Source organism: Fukomys damarensis, unplaced genomic scaffold, assembly GCF_012274545.1.
Source record: "Fukomys damarensis isolate Sample0158 unplaced genomic scaffold, DMR_v1.0_HiC HiC_scaffold_9, whole genome shotgun sequence".
NCBI lineage: Eukaryota > Metazoa > Chordata > Mammalia > Rodentia > Bathyergidae > Fukomys > Fukomys damarensis.
In genome coordinates this window covers 40,693,701-40,711,046 of record NW_022900921.1, presented here as the reverse complement: position 1 = coordinate 40,711,046, position 17,346 = coordinate 40,693,701, and the positions used below count along the sequence as shown (strand labels likewise).

The 17,346-nt window shown below is 44.1% G+C and overlaps 1 protein-coding gene across 3 annotated transcripts in view; it reads right to left on the bottom strand.

Moving 5' to 3' along the window:
- Positions 1-7,908: 7,908 nt before the first annotated feature.
- The window catches only part of Nphp1 (nephrocystin 1), a 62,220-nt gene continuing 52,782 nt past the window's right edge, over positions 7,909-17,346 (bottom strand). For all 3 annotated transcript variants that reach the window (XM_033761686.1, XM_010638165.2, XM_010638164.2), the window contains 4 exons: positions 16,585-16,697; positions 14,558-14,631; positions 9,546-9,590; positions 7,909-8,308 (listed from right to left, as the gene is read on the bottom strand). In XM_033761686.1, coding sequence (XP_033617577.1) covers positions 8,036-8,308; positions 9,546-9,590; positions 14,558-14,631; positions 16,585-16,697 — 505 coding nt within the window. In that variant the 3' untranslated portion in view covers positions 7,909-8,035. The remainder of the gene's footprint in view (positions 8,309-9,545; positions 9,591-14,557; positions 14,632-16,584; positions 16,698-17,346) is intronic.

Here is a 17,346-nt window from a genome sequence, read left to right as displayed (position 1 = left end):
TCCCTTCAAGAAGGCTGGGTTTGAAGCTGGGGGAGATGAAAGGCCCAGAGGGGCCTTCTGGATGCCTTCACAGCCTGGTCTCCAGCTGGATGGAGATGACTTGGTCCTGAGAAGCACCCACAGTACTAGGACTAAGGATTACTCTAGTCACTGGCTCTGTGTTTCATTTGCTGGTTAGGGAGGACTGAACAAGATCATTTATATGATAATATTTATGCATATGACAGATATTTGATAAATACTCTAATTTCTAATCCTGAAATTACTTCTCTTTACTTTCCATAGCAATACTAGTACCTCCTGTTAATATTTCCATCAAGTTTTGAAAAATGTTCTAAAGAAGTTTTAATTGGTGAATATAATCCATTTAGAGAAAATATGCACAAAGCATTTGAGAAATCACCTCTCAGAGCAAGAAATTGACATCCAGACCACTGTCAATCATTTCTCATTCTTCCTCCCAGAGTAATAGCTCCCATGACGTCCAACCCCATGGGTTGGCTTTACCTGCCTTTGGATAACAGTATATTTGTGAGACTCACCTGTATTGTGCAGTGCTGCATAGCATTCCATTGTGTGAATGTGTTATGCATTATTCTGTTGTTTTTTATTTGGTTTTTTCGGTTTGGGGTTACAGAATACATCTCTTGGTGCACCTATATACGTGTTTCTGTTGGGAACATCTTAATGGTGGAATTATGGGTCATCCAGGGTGTATTTTTAGCAGATGATGTTTGTCTATTTTCCAAAGTGGTTGAACTATTTCTATTCTGACAGTATGTACAAGTATTGTTGCTTGTAGTTGGTGTTTGGTATATATTTTCCTATTCTTTTTTTTTTACATATTTTATTTTTATTAGTACATATTGGTTATACAGAGTAATGGATTTCATTTTGACAGATTTGGACAAGTATACAATGTCTTCTTGCCCTCCCCTCCTCCCAAATTCACATTTTTGGGGAATTTCAATGTGTATAATGTTCAGTTTCTTTTTAACTTATCTCTCTCACTATATTTATGCTTCTTTTGTTTTGTTTTTTTGAGATAAGGTCTTGTTGTCCTCGAGCCCACTAGCAGAACAAGGTTCGGGAGCTTGGACTGGGAGGGTAAGGTGCCGAATCACCAGGCAGACTCCGGGGAGGTTTCTGGAACGCTTCCACTTTTTCAGGAAATGCACAGGCTTACATAGGGACAACCATGGGGAAGGAGCATGGGAGGAACATTTAACATTTGGCGATATCTTCTTATTGGCCAGACATGGTGGAGTGATTTTTCCTGGATGAGGTGAAGGAGCCATGGACTAGGGGTGGAGGTGTAGCCTGTTGGACCCAGCATCTATGCACTTAGGCGAGTTAGCTCAGCCTTAGCGAGGTCTCTGAGTTAGCTCAGGAGACAGGAGTGCAGTGCACCTGGCCCAGCCAGGCTTGAACTTCTCCCACAAGGTCTCACTATGTAGTTCAGGCTGGCCTCCAGTGATCCTCCTGCCTCAGCTTCCTGAGTGCTGGGATTATAGGTGTGCACCGCCATGCTTAGTGGTATTTATGATTTTTATGGCTCTGACATTGTCCCAAAGTTTGCCACTTTTCATTGATTACTTTAGACCATTTACATTTATATAATTACTGATATTTTTGGATTGCATCTACCATTTTATTTTCATGTATTTGTATTTATTCTTTGATTGCTTCTTTCCTCCATTCTTTTGGATTTTTTGCACATTTTTATTTTTCCATTTTAAATCATCTTTAATTCATAATTTATGGCTGTATCACTGTGGAAAAACAAAGATGGAATCTCAGCATCCACGACACAACAGTGTATCATGCAGTCTCACCATGCCCAGGAGAGCATTCGTGTAACCCAACTTGCACTGCTCAGCCTGTGTTCACATGCCGGGCCAGCTTCAGAGCTGCATTTATGGTGGTGTCTCCTTATACCACTCTTGCTGGATGCCAAGCTGGTGCTGAGTTAGTATTTGCCACTTCCAATGGAGTATAAAGATCTTAGCACCATGTGGTTCCTCTGGTCTGTTAATGTATTTGTCATCATATCAGATGTACATAAATCAAATTTCCCTCTCAGAAATGCTACAATTTTTGCTTTCAATCATTGAGAGGGAATTTAAGAGGGCAGAACTCTAGTACATCTAGAACTCATTTGTAATGTTTCAGGCTTCCTTCCAGTGTATTTTCTCTTTGTCCAAGAAATTCCTCTTTTAGAATAACTTTGGTGGCAATGAGTTCCTTTAGTTTTTCTTCATCTGAGAATGTCTTTAGTTTACCTTTATTCCTAAAGAATATTTTTGTGGAAGACAAAATTCTGGATTGACCTTTTTCTTTCTTTTTTTGTAGAACTTTAAAAATACTGTTCTACTACATGGTTTGGGATGAGAAATCTGCAGTCATAGCTGGGCATGGGTGCATGTCTCTAATCCCAACACTAGAGAAGGCTAAGGCAGGAGGGTTAAGTATGAGTCTACTCTTGACCATTTAGTGACTTAGTGCGACACTGTGTTAAGATTAAAAAAAATTTAAAAGGGCTGCAGATATAGCTCATGTGAAGGCCCTGAGTTCAATCTCCAGGAACGCACATACATGCACATGGGAGTCCTTCCCACCCCAAGTTGCAGTCATTCAAATTGTCGTTCTCTTTATTTCTTGCATTGTTTTCCTTAGGCTGCTTTCAAAATTGTTTTCTTACAAGTGAACCACTTCTTAGGTGCCCATCTTTGCTAATATTAAAAACAACTTACAAACGTTTAGTTTTTTTTATATCCGACCTGATTATTAAAATGTTTATAAAGTTAAAAACAAGACAAAACAAAGCAAAAAAATCCCAAAATTCTTTTCTTTGTTCTTAGTTTTAGTAGTTTGGTTATAATTCCTGGCCTTGTTTGGTAACTGAGCATTTTAAATCTGTAACTATATCTTTCACCAAATAGGGGGAGTTTTTAACCATTATTTCTTACAAAAATGTTCCCTACCTAACTACATTCTTTCCTCCTTCCATAAATGGAATGTTAGACCCTTAGTGTTGTGCCACAGTATCCTGAGGACCTGTTTATTTATTTTTTGAATCTATTTCCTTTCTGTTGTCCAGACTGGGCGATTTATGATTATCTAATCTTCAGGTTCTCTGACTCTTCTGTCATTTATGTTGTTATTGAGTCCATTGATGTATTGAGTCTGCTACTCAATACAATTTTGCCATTTTGTTTATTATATATTTCATACTTCTAGAATTTCAGTTTGGCTCTGTGCATGGCTCATCGGTCCCTCTGTTGAGACGGTCTTTCTGTTCATCTTGAGGGGATTTGCCCTTACTTTGTGAAACATGACTCTAACAGCTGCTTTTGTCTCAATTCCAACAGTTCTACCCTGTAGGAGTTGCCATCTCTTGATTTTCTTTTTGTCTTTTCCCTTTAGAGATGTTGAGATCCTCCTGCCTCTCCAAGACCAAGCAACTTTGGCTTATATTCTGGCCTCAATAAACACAGTGTCATGGGACACGAGTCTCATTTAAATCCAGTTTTGAGTATTGATTTTTCATTTGCTTTAGCAGCTGGCCAGCTTGGTGGAACCCAGGTTGCAAGTTTGTCTCTGCCCTCTCTGAGCTGTGGCTCCAAGGTCACCTCCGTGGGGAAAGCTTGACAGTGCTGTTTTGGTCCATTCTGTGAGCTGATCTTGGACCTAAGACCAGCCTGGGGCCCCATAGCTCAATCCTGAGACCCTCCGGCATCCGATATAGGGTCAGCTTTGGGGTCAGCTCAGTTGATGACATAGGGAGAGGGTGGAGTAGCCTTCTCCACTGAGCAGAGCCTAAACCATATAACAGCTTGTAGCTTTCAGCAAGCGCTTAATCATTACCTAGTATTTTTCTTGTCATCTATTAATTTGCCTGTTGTCTGTCTCCTCATCTGTGTCCCTCCCTAAATGTAGGCTTCAGGGGAGCAGCAGCTTTGCCTGTGGGGAACACGGCCATCACCACTGAGTGTGCTCCATAGAGTCTTGGAGAGACTGAATCCCTCTGTCATGAAGACTCTGGAGACAACTGCTCACCTCTTTTGCTGGACATCTCCTCTTCGAACTCTCTCCTCACCCACACATGGATTTACACAGTACTCAGAAGCAGTTTCCAGGTCACCCGGCACCTAAGGGTCAGGCTTGAAGAAAGCCAGAGATACCAGGGGGAAGATCAGACAGCTATGTCCATTATGAGCCCTTCCATAGTGAGTATTAGAAAGACCCTCTCCAACAGGCTGGGACAGGAAGCGATTTATTACCCCAGGCAAGTGAGGAGTCCAAAGGTAATCCTGGCTATGGGTGAGATTCCACCCACTGACTTGAAAGTGCTTCCAAGGTGGGGGAAGTTACAGGAAGAGAAGGACAGGAAGAGCACAGCAGAAGCTGCAGATGTCCACGCCCACAGCTCCCTGCTGAGGAGCAGAGCCCGGTCCTCCTCTCCGTGTCCCACTGGCTCAGGCCTGCTGCTTCCAACACAGATTGCAGCTGGTGTCTCACAAATCAAATGGAGTAGTCAAGTACAGGAGGACAGACTCAGGTGGGAGGCTGGGCTAGTGTGGGGTTTGTATCATCTATGACAGCTAGGGTGGGTGCAGTGCACTGTGGGGTCAAAGGACGGCTGCCAGGAAAGACAAAGGACTCTGTGGATGCAGAGCTCAGAAAGCAGGAGCTGTGAGTGTGTGTGTGTGTGTGTGTGTGTGTGTGTGTGTGTGTGTGCTTCCCCCATATGGACCTTTGTGAAAGGACAAAGGTCTGCCAAGTAAATTCTTACTAGCAAAGTCAGACCCAAACTAGCAGGTTAAGGTCCAGCCTGCTTTCCAGAGCACAAGGAGTGGACTGACCAGGAGACAGCTCCCAGAGTCCAGAGGCAGCTTAGCCCTTTAATGACCTCCAGGTTGAATTGTTGCCCACAGCCCCGCATGTGTTCACTGCCAGATGTCACTGAGTCAGGCATCTGACACCACCACTACATACCTATGTGACTGTCTGGCCCTACACTTGCCCTTCCCTCAGCACTGTCCCCACTACCCGTCAAATCCATCTGGCTGCTGTGTCCAGATCTCGGGCCTTCAGATAGCAGGTCTGGATTCTGGGGGCACGGGGTCATGAAGTCCCTCTGTTCCTGGGTTTCTGAGGGTGGATGTGGGGCTCCAAGGATTCACCTAAAATTGTATCTGAATTCAGTGGTCCTCAAGGTCAGCGGAGTCTGCAGAGGACAAGTATGGACAGGAAGGACACTGGCATCCCCGTGCCACTAACTTCCTGGGCCACAGCACTGTTGGAATTTGAATGTGATGACAAGACACAGAGATGGGGTCTTCTAGCTATCTGACCATCCTTGTTACAAAGTGACAAAGCCCTCTGCTGGCAGATGACACCTCTTTTGCACTGGTCCAGTACGGGTTGTTCTGGCCTCACACACAAGACCAAATCATGGAACTCTGAGATCATCCTGCTCTCAGCCCACAGCCCCAGGATCCATCCTGAGCACCAGGCATGGGAATTGTGAGGAATTTCACCTCCAGTATTCAACTGGTGCCAAGAGTTGGGGAGGCGGGGGAGGACGTGGCCCTGTCCCACCTCTTCCCATGGTCTGAATGGGGTGTCCCAGCCTCAGGGTGGACCTCAGCGACAGTCACTGCAGGCGTGTCACATACAAGGGTCACCCTACTGCTGTCTACCCTTCCTGTCCTCAGGATCAGCTCAGTGTGATTTAGCCTTGCTCAACACAGAAGCACCAGGACTGATTTCTAGGATGTTTTTGGCTCCTTGACAACCCCTTCCTGTTTTGGAAGCTAAAGAGTAGCATTTAAAAAGTCAGTGAGGTTTTGTTACAAAAAAAAAAAAATCCTACCAAGTTTCCACTGGCTGAAGAGAAGGTGTTCACTCAATGGCTGAGACATCTGTCCCGACTCACACTGACCACATCCCTCACTAACCAGCCCCGGTGTTGAAGCTGTTCTCTCTCTCATCATTGTACTTTTCTCGTGTATCAGAAACCATGAAGCTGCCCATGTGCGTGACACTCTCAGACCAGCACGGAAGAGTCTGGCAACATCACAGAGCCAGTTCTTCCTCTCTGACCTCCATCCTGGGAAAGGAATCCTCCAGCGCTGTCAATGGTTAAAAACAAAAAGGTGGAACTTAGGAAATGAATCTTCTGGAGAGAAATGAGTCACAATGGGGAGTGGTGCAGTCTCCTGTTTCTCCAAAACAGGACTTTGTGGATGAAAAGGAGGCAACTCACCACAGTGCAGAACAAGTCCCTGCCCACCGCTCACCACCTTCTGTGAAAGGCAGCTCCCTCTGTGGAGAGCATGGTCCTGGGGGCAGGGTGGTGATGGCAAAGGTCTTGGGCACTCAGTGCCACACATATCACTGAGGGAAGATGGGAAGGCATGGGGGGATTCCAAAAGCTGGCTCTTGGGGGACATAATGAAGTCTCTTTTCCAAAGCCAGCTGTGCCTGTACTACTATGCTAAATTCTGAGATTGAGGACTGTTATAGTTTTGGTAGAATGTAAGTATGTCCCCAAATCTCCTGTTGGAAGCTTGGTCCCCCATGTGGTGATGTGAGGAGCTTCTGGGATCCTTATGAGGTGGGTCCTCGGGGCAGCTGGTTAGGTCTTGGGGGAGCTGGCCTCCCAGGGACTAAGGTGGGTCCTGTGGGGTAGGTCTTGGCAGGGTGGAGTAAGTGGGTGATAAGAGCCTTCCCTGCTCTATGACATGGTGCTGCCTTGTGTGCGAACTCTGCCACTGGGAGGCCAGTGTTTGAGGCCTTCACCAGAGCCCAGAAGATATGGATGCTGTGCCCAGAGCTCCACAGCTGTGAAGTAAACAAACCTTTTTTTCCCTCAAGTTATCCCACTTAGGTATTTTATCATAGTGGTGGAAAATGGACTAATACAAGGACTAAGTTTAGGTTAAGGGTTAAGATGTAGCCCAAAAGTATCACAGTCTGACAGATCTCTAAAAATACATGCCTCTTCTAAGGCAGAATGCTATCAAAAAATCTCTAATGGTTCTAACTGCTGAGGTTAAGCCCTTTCGAAACCAGTCATACTTCTTTGCAAACAGCTTTCTTAAATTTTATTTGCACATGTAGTTCTTACATGTTTATGCCTCATCAGTAGGAAATTACACCTGATGTCTTTACTCAGTATGTCAGCTGTGCTACCTAACAGCTCTGATTTTGGGCAAATGATCTAACGTGCCAGCCTGTGTTTTCAGCAGTAATAGAATCAATATCTTCCTTCTACAGTAGTGGTGAGGACCACTGTGCTAGCCCAGAATAATGCCAGACACACAGTAGATTGGCATTCAATTAATACTGGCTGGTACTACGAAGCATCACCTGCTACTGTTTTCAACAGTAAGGACTGAGACATTCTGCCAGCAGCCAGTTTTGTTGAAAATGGAGCAAGAACTGATTAGCTCATCTCTGTACTCCAGAAGGGCGAGTTAACGCCACTCTCCAATGACTGCAGGTTTTTGTTTTCTTTTGACAGAATACACATTATATTGATCTTAAAAGGCAAAAGTGATTAATAAGGGGTGAATCATATTCAAATATCAGACTGAATACAGTGATTGACAAATGAGAAGATAAATTTTTATTAGACCTTATAAATTTATATATTCTGGATATGAAAGTCTTATCAGATGATTTGGAAATATCCTTTACCTTGTGGATTGTTGTTTTACTTTTCTGAATAATCATAAATTTACCATTTGATAAGATGTTGCTTTTATAGAAATTTAGACTATCAACTTAAAACTGAAGTAGTTGGTTTTTGAAAAAAGTGGTCTTCAAATTAAGACATAACAGTATTCTTTATAAAATTTATTTTATTTTTTAAAAACATTCATATTATTGGATAAATATTTCTTAAAAAAATATAACTTGTACAAAAAAAAGAGCAGGCTCTCAGGATGGGTCAGTTACTTCAGGTTCAGTCACTTGGTCTGCGTCCCCCAGCAGGTCACCAAAGCTGAGGGTCAGGCTGCCACCCTTAGCTGGGCCTCCTCCTTTCCACATCCAGGAAGTCGTAGGCCTGCTCCAAGAGGTCGAAAGGCTCATAGACCCCATTCTGCGACAGCAGAGCCTGCAGGGCGCCCTCATTCTTATGGGTTTGTTTGAGGAAGTCAGCAATGATTTTCCACCGTGCAGTCTCGGTCTCCTCTTCAGCCCACTTGAAGGGAGGTAGGAGTGGGGAGTGCAACAGCGGGAGCACACAGTCATGATAGACCAGGAGGAAGCTGGCCTTCAGGAGCTCCCTGTCTCTCTGGGGAAACACCGCCGCCACAAGGAATGGTGAGCAGACTGCAGCATTATGCCTCAAGTAGGAGATTCTGGTCCCTGTTAGCTGGTCCCCCCCGCTTCTGCCTGGCAGCTGGGCAGTCCCCTGAGAGTCTCCAAGTGTCTCCCTGAGTGTGACACACTGTCAGCAGAGACAACTGTCAGGGTATTGTAAGGGAGACAGATGTACACATGGGTCCATAGAAAGGAGGCCCAGGCAGTAAGGAGTTGGTAGATTTCCAGCAATGCTAGGGTTGGGGCATGGGGTCCTCTGGATAACAGAAGTAGAGCCATGTTGACAGGATGCAATAGCCCTGATGCCAACAGGCCATGGTGGGGTCACAGAGGGCACAACAGCTGGAGGGCAGAGCAACCTGTGCGCAGCAGTCACCACACAGACTGCCCGAGCACACCAGTGCCTGGCACTGCTGCACTGGAGCCTGCCATTTTAGCAAAGGTTGTTGCCAATTTTGGCAAAGGCTCAAATAAAGGATGCAATGTACATAAATAAGTATATAATATCTATAGCCCCCCACCCCGTTGTTAGTTTTCAGTTTGTTTGCTCTCCCACAACCTTTATAGATAATCAACACTTTAGATCAGGAATTGGCAGACTGTGGACCATGGGAAATGTGGCTGTTGGCTCTCTGTGTACACAAAGCTTTACAGACACACAGCCATTCTGGTTGCTTGCATCACTACAGCAGAGGAGAGTAGTGCGGCACAGATATATGGCCTACAGAGTAAAGTATTTACTTCCTGGCCCTTTACAGAAGTTGTCTGCTAATGTGAGAGAGAGCAGTCAAACTGCTACTCCCAGATCCGTGTGAATCCTGTGGCAGTCATCCTTCTGAGCAGTACATGTGGAACCACGCATTTGCCTAATAAAGGATACAGCCCAGGCCAACCTCATTTTTCCTTCTCCTTACACAGTGTAGGTGTTGGGAAGTAGAGGAAAATTCTTTTAAATGAGGGATATGTGATAGCTTGCTCGGAGACTGGTTTAGAAACTTCCCCTCCATTCAATAAACCTCAGTGATCTGAAAGGAGTGGCTGATCAAGTGTTCCTTTCCACACTAACCAAGGATCATGAAAAGCCTTTGCAACCAAAATAGCACAGCTACCTGAGTAACAGGGATTATGACATTTTAGCTGCTTTAACTAAATGTGCAAGTAATCACAGCACTGCAAATACAAATTTCCAGTGTGAAAAATCGTATTACCTTCTCTGATCTTTTCATTGTGTTTTCTTTCTCAGCCCATGAACTCTACAAAAGCCAACAGAAACATTATATTAGCGGAGTATTCACAAATACTTGCAACACTTCTGTAACTTTACTCTCTAGTAAATTTATGGGTAGAGTTAAAACGCTGCTTAGAATCTTCACATGCCAGAAGCAATTCTGTAATTAGGCACCTACTGTTAAGAGCTCAGAACAAGACTGACTCGAGGGATCTGTGAAAGATACCACAGAAAAAAGCACCCCCCCTTTTTTGAGACAGGGTCTCATTATGTAGTTTAGGATGGCCCTGAACTCACTATGTAACCAAGGCTGGGGTCAAACTCATGGCAATCATCCTGCTTCAGCCTCTCAAGTACTGGGATTATAGGCATGGGCCACAGTACTCATTTTAAATTTAAGTCAGAACTAAATTTTTAAAAGTGCCTGTAATCCCAGTACTCTGGAAAGCTGAGACAGAAGGAAGACAGCAAATTCAAGCCCAGCGTGGGCAGCTTAATGACTTATCAAGCTCTGTCTCAAAATTTAAAATAAATTGAATAAATAAAAAGGGATGGGGACATAGCTCAGTGAGAAGGCACTGGGTTCAATCTCCAGTACTGGAGTGGGAAAAACAAAAAATAAAAAAGAAGAGAATCAGTAAACATATCCTTGCCAACTGCACAAAGTGTGGAAAATGAAATAGTATTAGGCTGAGCATAAAAAAAATACATCTTTATCCACTCATCAGTTGACAGGCATTTGGGCTGTTTCTAAGATTTAGCTATTATAAACGGTGCTGCTATGAACATGGGTGTGCCTATATCACTGTAGTATGATGCTGTTAATTCTTCTGGGAAGATACCAAGAAGGGGAACAGCTGGGTCAAATGGAACCCCTAGTCCTAATTTTTTTAGGAATCTCCACACTGATTTCCATAGCGATTGCACCAGTCTACACTCCCACCAACAGTGGAGAAGTGTTCCTTTTCCCCCACAGCCCCACTAGCATTTGTCATTGGGTAATTGAAAGAAAGATAAACTTGAGACATTTATAGCTAAATGGATGTACCTAGAGGCCATACTCTTAAGAGAAATAAACTGGACACACGTGTAAATATCACATTATTTTTGTGTGAGAAACTGAAAGTGTAAATAAGGACCAAAATGTATAATACATACTGTGAAATAGGAAGAAAATGTTCAAATGGCAAGGAGTTTAAGGGAGGGGGGAGAGGGAAAGAAGGAAGGAAAATGAAAAAAAAGATAAAATGGAGTTAAAAAAGATAAATGCATAAAATGGAGATAAAGCTCTTGTAAATGAAGGGAAGAAGGGTTGAAAGGAGGGGAAAAAATAAGAATCAAGATATATCATGTACAAGTACAAATTCCATACAATGAATGGGATCATTATGTATATTTAAACTGTACCAATGATTTAAAAAATAGTATTAGGCTTCTAAATTAGGCTTCTCAGGTAAGACAGAAATGAAAACAGATAACCCTGCCAAATACGCTACTTTCCAACAATTCTGCCTGCTGTGATAATAATAATGGGTGGGGTCGGAAAGACTGAAGTAGTTTTGCAAGTAACTATTTCCAATCTGTCCATGAGGCATCACAAATGCTTCTTGAAAGAAATGAAAACCCAGAGTTCAGGAGATCCTGTGGAAACAGGAACTGAAGACCTTCCCAGAGCAGCTCCCAGCAGACCGAGGCCTGGATGGAATATGCCCAGTCTTGGGCTGCCTAGCCAGGGCCTGGCTTGTGTGTGTTTGTGGGACTCTTCCTGTTACAGGGACCTGATTCCTTGGGTAGCCTGGAAGCACAGAGCCAAACAAGAGATTCTCCATGAAATGAGGCAGGTGCCAAGGGGGAGTCTCTTACCAGGGGATGTCAGGAAGTCTCAGAACATGTGTGATTATTGCCACCTCATGGGAACATGGTCCCCACCTTAGTAGTGCTTGCTGGTGGTACTCAAGAGCTAGAGGACCCTAGTTTGAATGTCTCATGAAACAGGCTAGGGCCACAATTATTTTAAAAACACCAGTCATAAACTAAACTTACCTAAGTGTGTGTTAGGAGGTTCATACACTTCATGTTGTAAATTTCAAAAGCTAAATTGCTAACTGTGACTATCAACAGATACAGACTTCTTGTCTAGAAAAATCTGCGTACTATTGATAAATGTGAAGGTTCTACACTTTCTTTCACGGAGTCCCCAGCAGGTGATGGGATGTTCTGCACAGACTGAGGTGGTAGAGATAGAAAGCATGCGTGGCCACTACTGCACCAAGACCACTTCTTCCCTTCTGGAACAAATAGCCCACAGCTCTCAACTCCCACAAAGGGAAGTGTAGCTGTTAATGCTTTTGGCCAATGGAATGTGGTAAGTGGCCCAAGCCCCTCAGGGCAAAGGCAGCAGAAACCCCAAGAACAGCCCTGAACTCCCTTTTCTTTTCCTGTGGCTGCTCATTCCCCAGGCTGCTATAAGACTGTGGGGCCTCCACAAACCTGCACCTTTAGGTGACTGTGGGACAGGCGTCCCACTGGCTGATGCTGGACGGCTGCCATGAGTAGGAAAGAGACCTGCCTTGGCCACACCAGCAGCACCTAGCTCACCCAAGGTCACGTAGTCGGCTGGGAGGGACATGTTCAGGTAAGAAGAAGAACCACTCTTGTTATTTATTATATGGCTAAAATTAAGAAAATATAGATAAAATAACCCATAATCCTGAGGTAGTCACTGATACCTTTCTAGATCTTCTCATAGTCAAAGATCTCAAATGGGTTTGTTTTTTCACTTAATAAAAAGATTTGAACAACTTTATGTACCTTCCTCTTCCTCTCCTCTCCTGTCCTTCTGCTTCCCTCCCCTCCATTCTCCTTTTCCCTCTTCCTTTTTTTTTTTTTTTTTTTTTTTTTATGTTCCAGTACAGGGGATTGCCAGCTACATCTCTGGATCTTTTTTATACATTTTATTTTGAGACAGGCTCTTGTTAAGTTGCTGAGTTTCCCAAGCTGGACTCAAACTTTCTTAAACAGCCTTGGTGTATCTGGCACACCCAGAGCTAACCCAACAGTCACAGCTCTTGCTTGGCCGCTACTGGGCTCCGTGCCACCTAGGGCTGTCTCTGTGTGATCTGCTTATGAAATGCAGGCTTTAGACTTAGCCTTAAGGTTTCTCCTAACAGCAGCAGCCTGAATCTGTGCCAGTGCACACCTAGAGAAAAACCAGGTATGATAAAAATATGGTGAATATTTAAATTTTTAAAAAAGTTATTATAGTAAAAGACACATTGCCATTAATATCCCTCACAATACTCCCCCTTTCTCCAAACACACTTATCCCACCATTCTTGCCTGTTTCTGAGGCAATTCTTAAGTCCTCCTTTGTGTCTTCAGTTGTAATCTTATGGCTACCTCAAGGTCTTGTTTTTTTTTGTTTGTTTGTTTGTTTGGTACTGGGGATCGAACTGATGTCTTGAATCGATTGAAAACATTTGCCTTTCATGGTCATTTTGACTTTAGGGAAGAGCCAGAGATCACACAGTGCTGGATCCAGTGAAAAGGGTAGATGCTTTTACAAGCTTGCCTTTCCACTGGATGGCACTCCAGCATTCACAGTTTTTTTTTTTTTTTTAATCACATCTCTTAAAGACATGAAAGAGATCTTCCAGAAACCTTCAGAAAGTGGCAAGAATGATGGGATGTGTTTGAAAGAGATTAATGGCCATGTGTCTTTCACTGTAATAAGTGTTTTAAAAATGTAAACACGCACTGCATACTTTGACCACCTCTTGTATTCCCATTAGCAGCAAAGTGCCTTATCCAGTGAGGGCTCTGGTGAAATCTGTGCTGAATGAATTAATATACTTAGGTTCTGAAAAATGAATGAATATTATGACACTAATGATGTTAGAGGGAAACCTATCTAAAATTGCAGGTGATCATAGTCTGTGAATGCTTTCTTAAACCTTCCTTCTGTAAACATCAGTTACTATGGACAGCCCCTCTTCAGCCAAGCCAGCAAAGGAATCCATTTCAAAATCTAATATAAACCTTTGTGGACAACTGGGTCCTTCCATTTCTGTCAGGCCCACCCAACCTCCAGCCCAACAGCAGGAGTCTCCCCTAACACAGCCACTTGCCTCCTGCAAATTGTTCTTCCACTACTCTGCACTGCAGAGGGGCAGCCTGCAGCAGATTCCCTCTGGGTCACCTGCCACCTCCCCTGCTCATGGCCCTCTACAAGAAGACCATAATCCTGTCCAGCCACTGTGCCAAAGTGGACTGGATCGTCCGCTGTCCCACCAGAGCTCTTGATTCCTTCCTGCCTTCGGATCCTGTTAATCACCCACCTGAATCCTCTGGGGCCTGGCCCTTTATCATTTGCTCTAATGAAGCAGGGCTCTGACCCGCGTTCACTGTCTTCTTTAAATTTTCATGGTCCTGCATGATACTTTCCCATAGCACCACCATGTTACCTGTGTGTGGGCCTTGCATGAACACAGGACTGCTAGTATTTCTTGACCCTGATATATTAGGTGGAACCACAGGACACAGTTAAATGCGACTGAAAACTAGAGATTTTATAAGGTTTCACCTAATGTCTAGCTGCTATTTCAGATGGCAGACAGTACATGTCAAATTAAAAATGACACGCATGTCCTGGCTTTCTTAAAACTCAGTTGATTCATCTCCCAGAGCCGTCAGAATTTTTGCTCTTAGGACACTGTCAGGGAACATCTTGGAACATCTTAAGTCAAGGAACAAATAAGCAAGAGAGCAGCAGGGGCTCCACCTGCTTCTTGGGTTGGGGAAGCAGCCCCTGGGAAGTGACATTTGTGCCAAGGCCAGAGAGATGAGGCTGAGTTAGCTAGACAGTGGAAGGGACCAGGAGACATCCTACAATGGTAGGAAAACAGCCTACAGCAAATGCCAGGATTCCTTAACATAGTGTGTTCAGCCACTTTCAGCTCCCAACCAGCATCCAGCACAGCATGTGCTACTCACCCGCAGAGCATCCATGACCTCAGGCTGCTCCAAGAGCTTGGGGAAGGAGGCCAGCATCGGGTGACTGATTAGATCTAAAACGCACAAGAGGAGAAGTTTATGCAAACTTCATACAAGGTAGCTTACTGCACTAGACACACAAATATTCATTTGAGTTAAAATTATTGTGCCAAATGATTTCTTGATAACACTTTCTATATACTTTAACCTCCAGGAAGCTCAAAGGTGTCTCAACCTGTGCTGGTCCCTACACCTTGTCCCAGGTGTTCCAGGAAAGTTAGGGCCTGGCGATTCTGGTCACATGACCAAACACTGTGTGGGAAATACTGGTATTTTACTATAAACCATGGCACTGAAAACACAGTGCAGCGGGGATGTGTGTGGGTCCGCTGGTGCTGCTACGCAGAGCACTTGGGCCTGGGTTATTAACATCGCACAGCTCTGGACGACACTGTGTTCTCATGTGGCAGAAAGCAGAAGGGCAAGCAAAGCAGAGACCCTCAACGATACCTTTCCGTAAAGTTACCTCATCCCACTGGGAGAGGAGCCCTCTCAGTCTAATCCCTCTCCTAGTCCCCTCCTCTTGATGCCATCACAATTGTGAAACCTGGATTTTGAAGAGACACATTGAAACCATAGCAGGATTCCTGCATGGCAAGGGCAACACATTTGACACCTGGGTCCTCAGTAGAAAACAATCCTTTCTTTAGATCCCATTAGCTTATTCTGGTGATCAACTGCAAATGAAGTCATCAGTCTTGAGCCACCCTCTCCTTGCCTAGAGAAAAACATAACAAGCCTCATCCCCTTTACGAAGTAATGTCATTCATGAAGCTCTTCTAGAGTCATTGAGAAAACCTCACAGGTAAGTGGCAGTTAAAAGGCTTAACTGAGCCAGGCGTGATGGCACACACCTATAATCCCAGAACTTGGGAGACTGAGGCAGGAGGATCGCTGTGGAGTTTGAGACCAGCCTGGGCTACATAGTGAGTTCCAGGTCAGTCTCAACTACATAGTGAGGCCCTGTCTCAAACCGCCCCCCACCCCAAAAGGCTTAACTGTCCTCCCTTGGAGTTATAACTATTCTTAGAAAAATCTCTGTGCCAGTGCAGGTGATAAGTTCTAGGCAAGGGACATCACAGATGCCAGTACATCATCCCCCATCCACCCTAGCCCGCCTTCATGCCAGATCCTCAGCACAAGCCCCTGCTCTTGCTGTGGCTCTCAGACATTCCAGGCACTTGGTGCAGAAAGGATCCTCCCCACATCGCCCATGTATCAAGTTTTTCTCTGAGAATGTATCTTAAACAGTCCTTGTGCAGAGCAACGTTTCCTCATCCTGGCTTCCTAGTGTATATCCTCTGTGAGTATCTTCACTGATGTGATTTGTGTTTGAGGACTCTTGCTCCCTCAGGATAGTGATGTTGCTCCTTTAGAATAGGGATGCAGGGTCATCCCACATGAACCTACACAAACTGACACACAACAAACCACACATCTGCTTGCTGATTTACTGAGTTCAAACCACAGCCAATAAAACAAAACTGTTTTTCTTTTTGAGAGGAATTCTGACACATGCATTTCTCCTTGCAAGTTCATACATGTATGACAGCTTGTTTTCCTTTTGTTTTTGGTACTGGGGATCGAATTCATGACCTTGCACTTGCGAGGCAGGCGGCAGAACCACTGAGCTAAATCCCTGGCCCAATTTTCTAAATAATTATTTAACATTTTACTTGGAACCAATTTCAAACTCAAAAGAAGTTGCAAGAATAGAAACAGTACATAAAAAATTAGAATATTTACCTTGATTCACTGATTTTTAATAAATCAACTGACACCTACATTTCATGCATGAGCTCACAAAGTTCCACGCTCTGCACCCACAGGCGTCCCATAAGCATAGTGTTGACACTGATGCTACCCACATATTTTATTCCAAATATCCCATTTAGAAACAGAGGTTACAGCTAGCTGTGCAAAGCCCAAAGCACTAATGACATAAAGAGATTGTGAAGACTCCTTACCAGTGCTTTGTGAGTTCATCCTGTCTTTCAGCAGCACGTCTCCAAGAATTTGTCGATAAAATACCAACAAGTGAGAGCAGCACATACTTCCAATCAATGTTTCTGGCAGAAGACTATTACAGAAGAAAAAATTATTCAGTGAGCAATCCCTTCCAATCCTACCTACAGTGTTTTAAACTGAATTACTTGAATGACCGGTTCCAAGCTTTGTTTCATTACTGGAAAACATCTTAACAATTGAAAGGAGAATTTCCACTAAGGTGGCCACAGTAAGCTTCACGTATGTATATATTTTTTTCCTTTGGTACCAGGGATCCAACTCAGGACCTTGCACTTGTGAGGCAGACACACTGGGCTAAACTCCCAGCCCCATCAACCACACATATATCTGAGGTGTGTACTTTGCAGTCTCAGCTGTACCGCAATCCTTGTGCTTCCCTTTTAGCATAAACAGCCCTGTTAAATGTCAAATCAAAAGGAAAGCCATGGATTATGTGTTTCAGAAAGAAAAGGACTAATGAGCCACCAGCTTGAACAAAGGCATGTGGCTGCCACGCCTGATGCAGCGGGTGCCGAGGAAATGCCAGTGTGGCCTGCTCATGGCTGGGTGTCACACTGGAAGGCACGTCCCAACTGTGCTATTTCCTAGCTGAGTGGCTGTGGACTAATAACTTATTCTCCTTGTACTTTCATTTCCTCGTTTATAGAATGTGAAGAGTGTTATCGGCAGTTCACATTAGTAAAATGAGGTAAGGGCAGGGT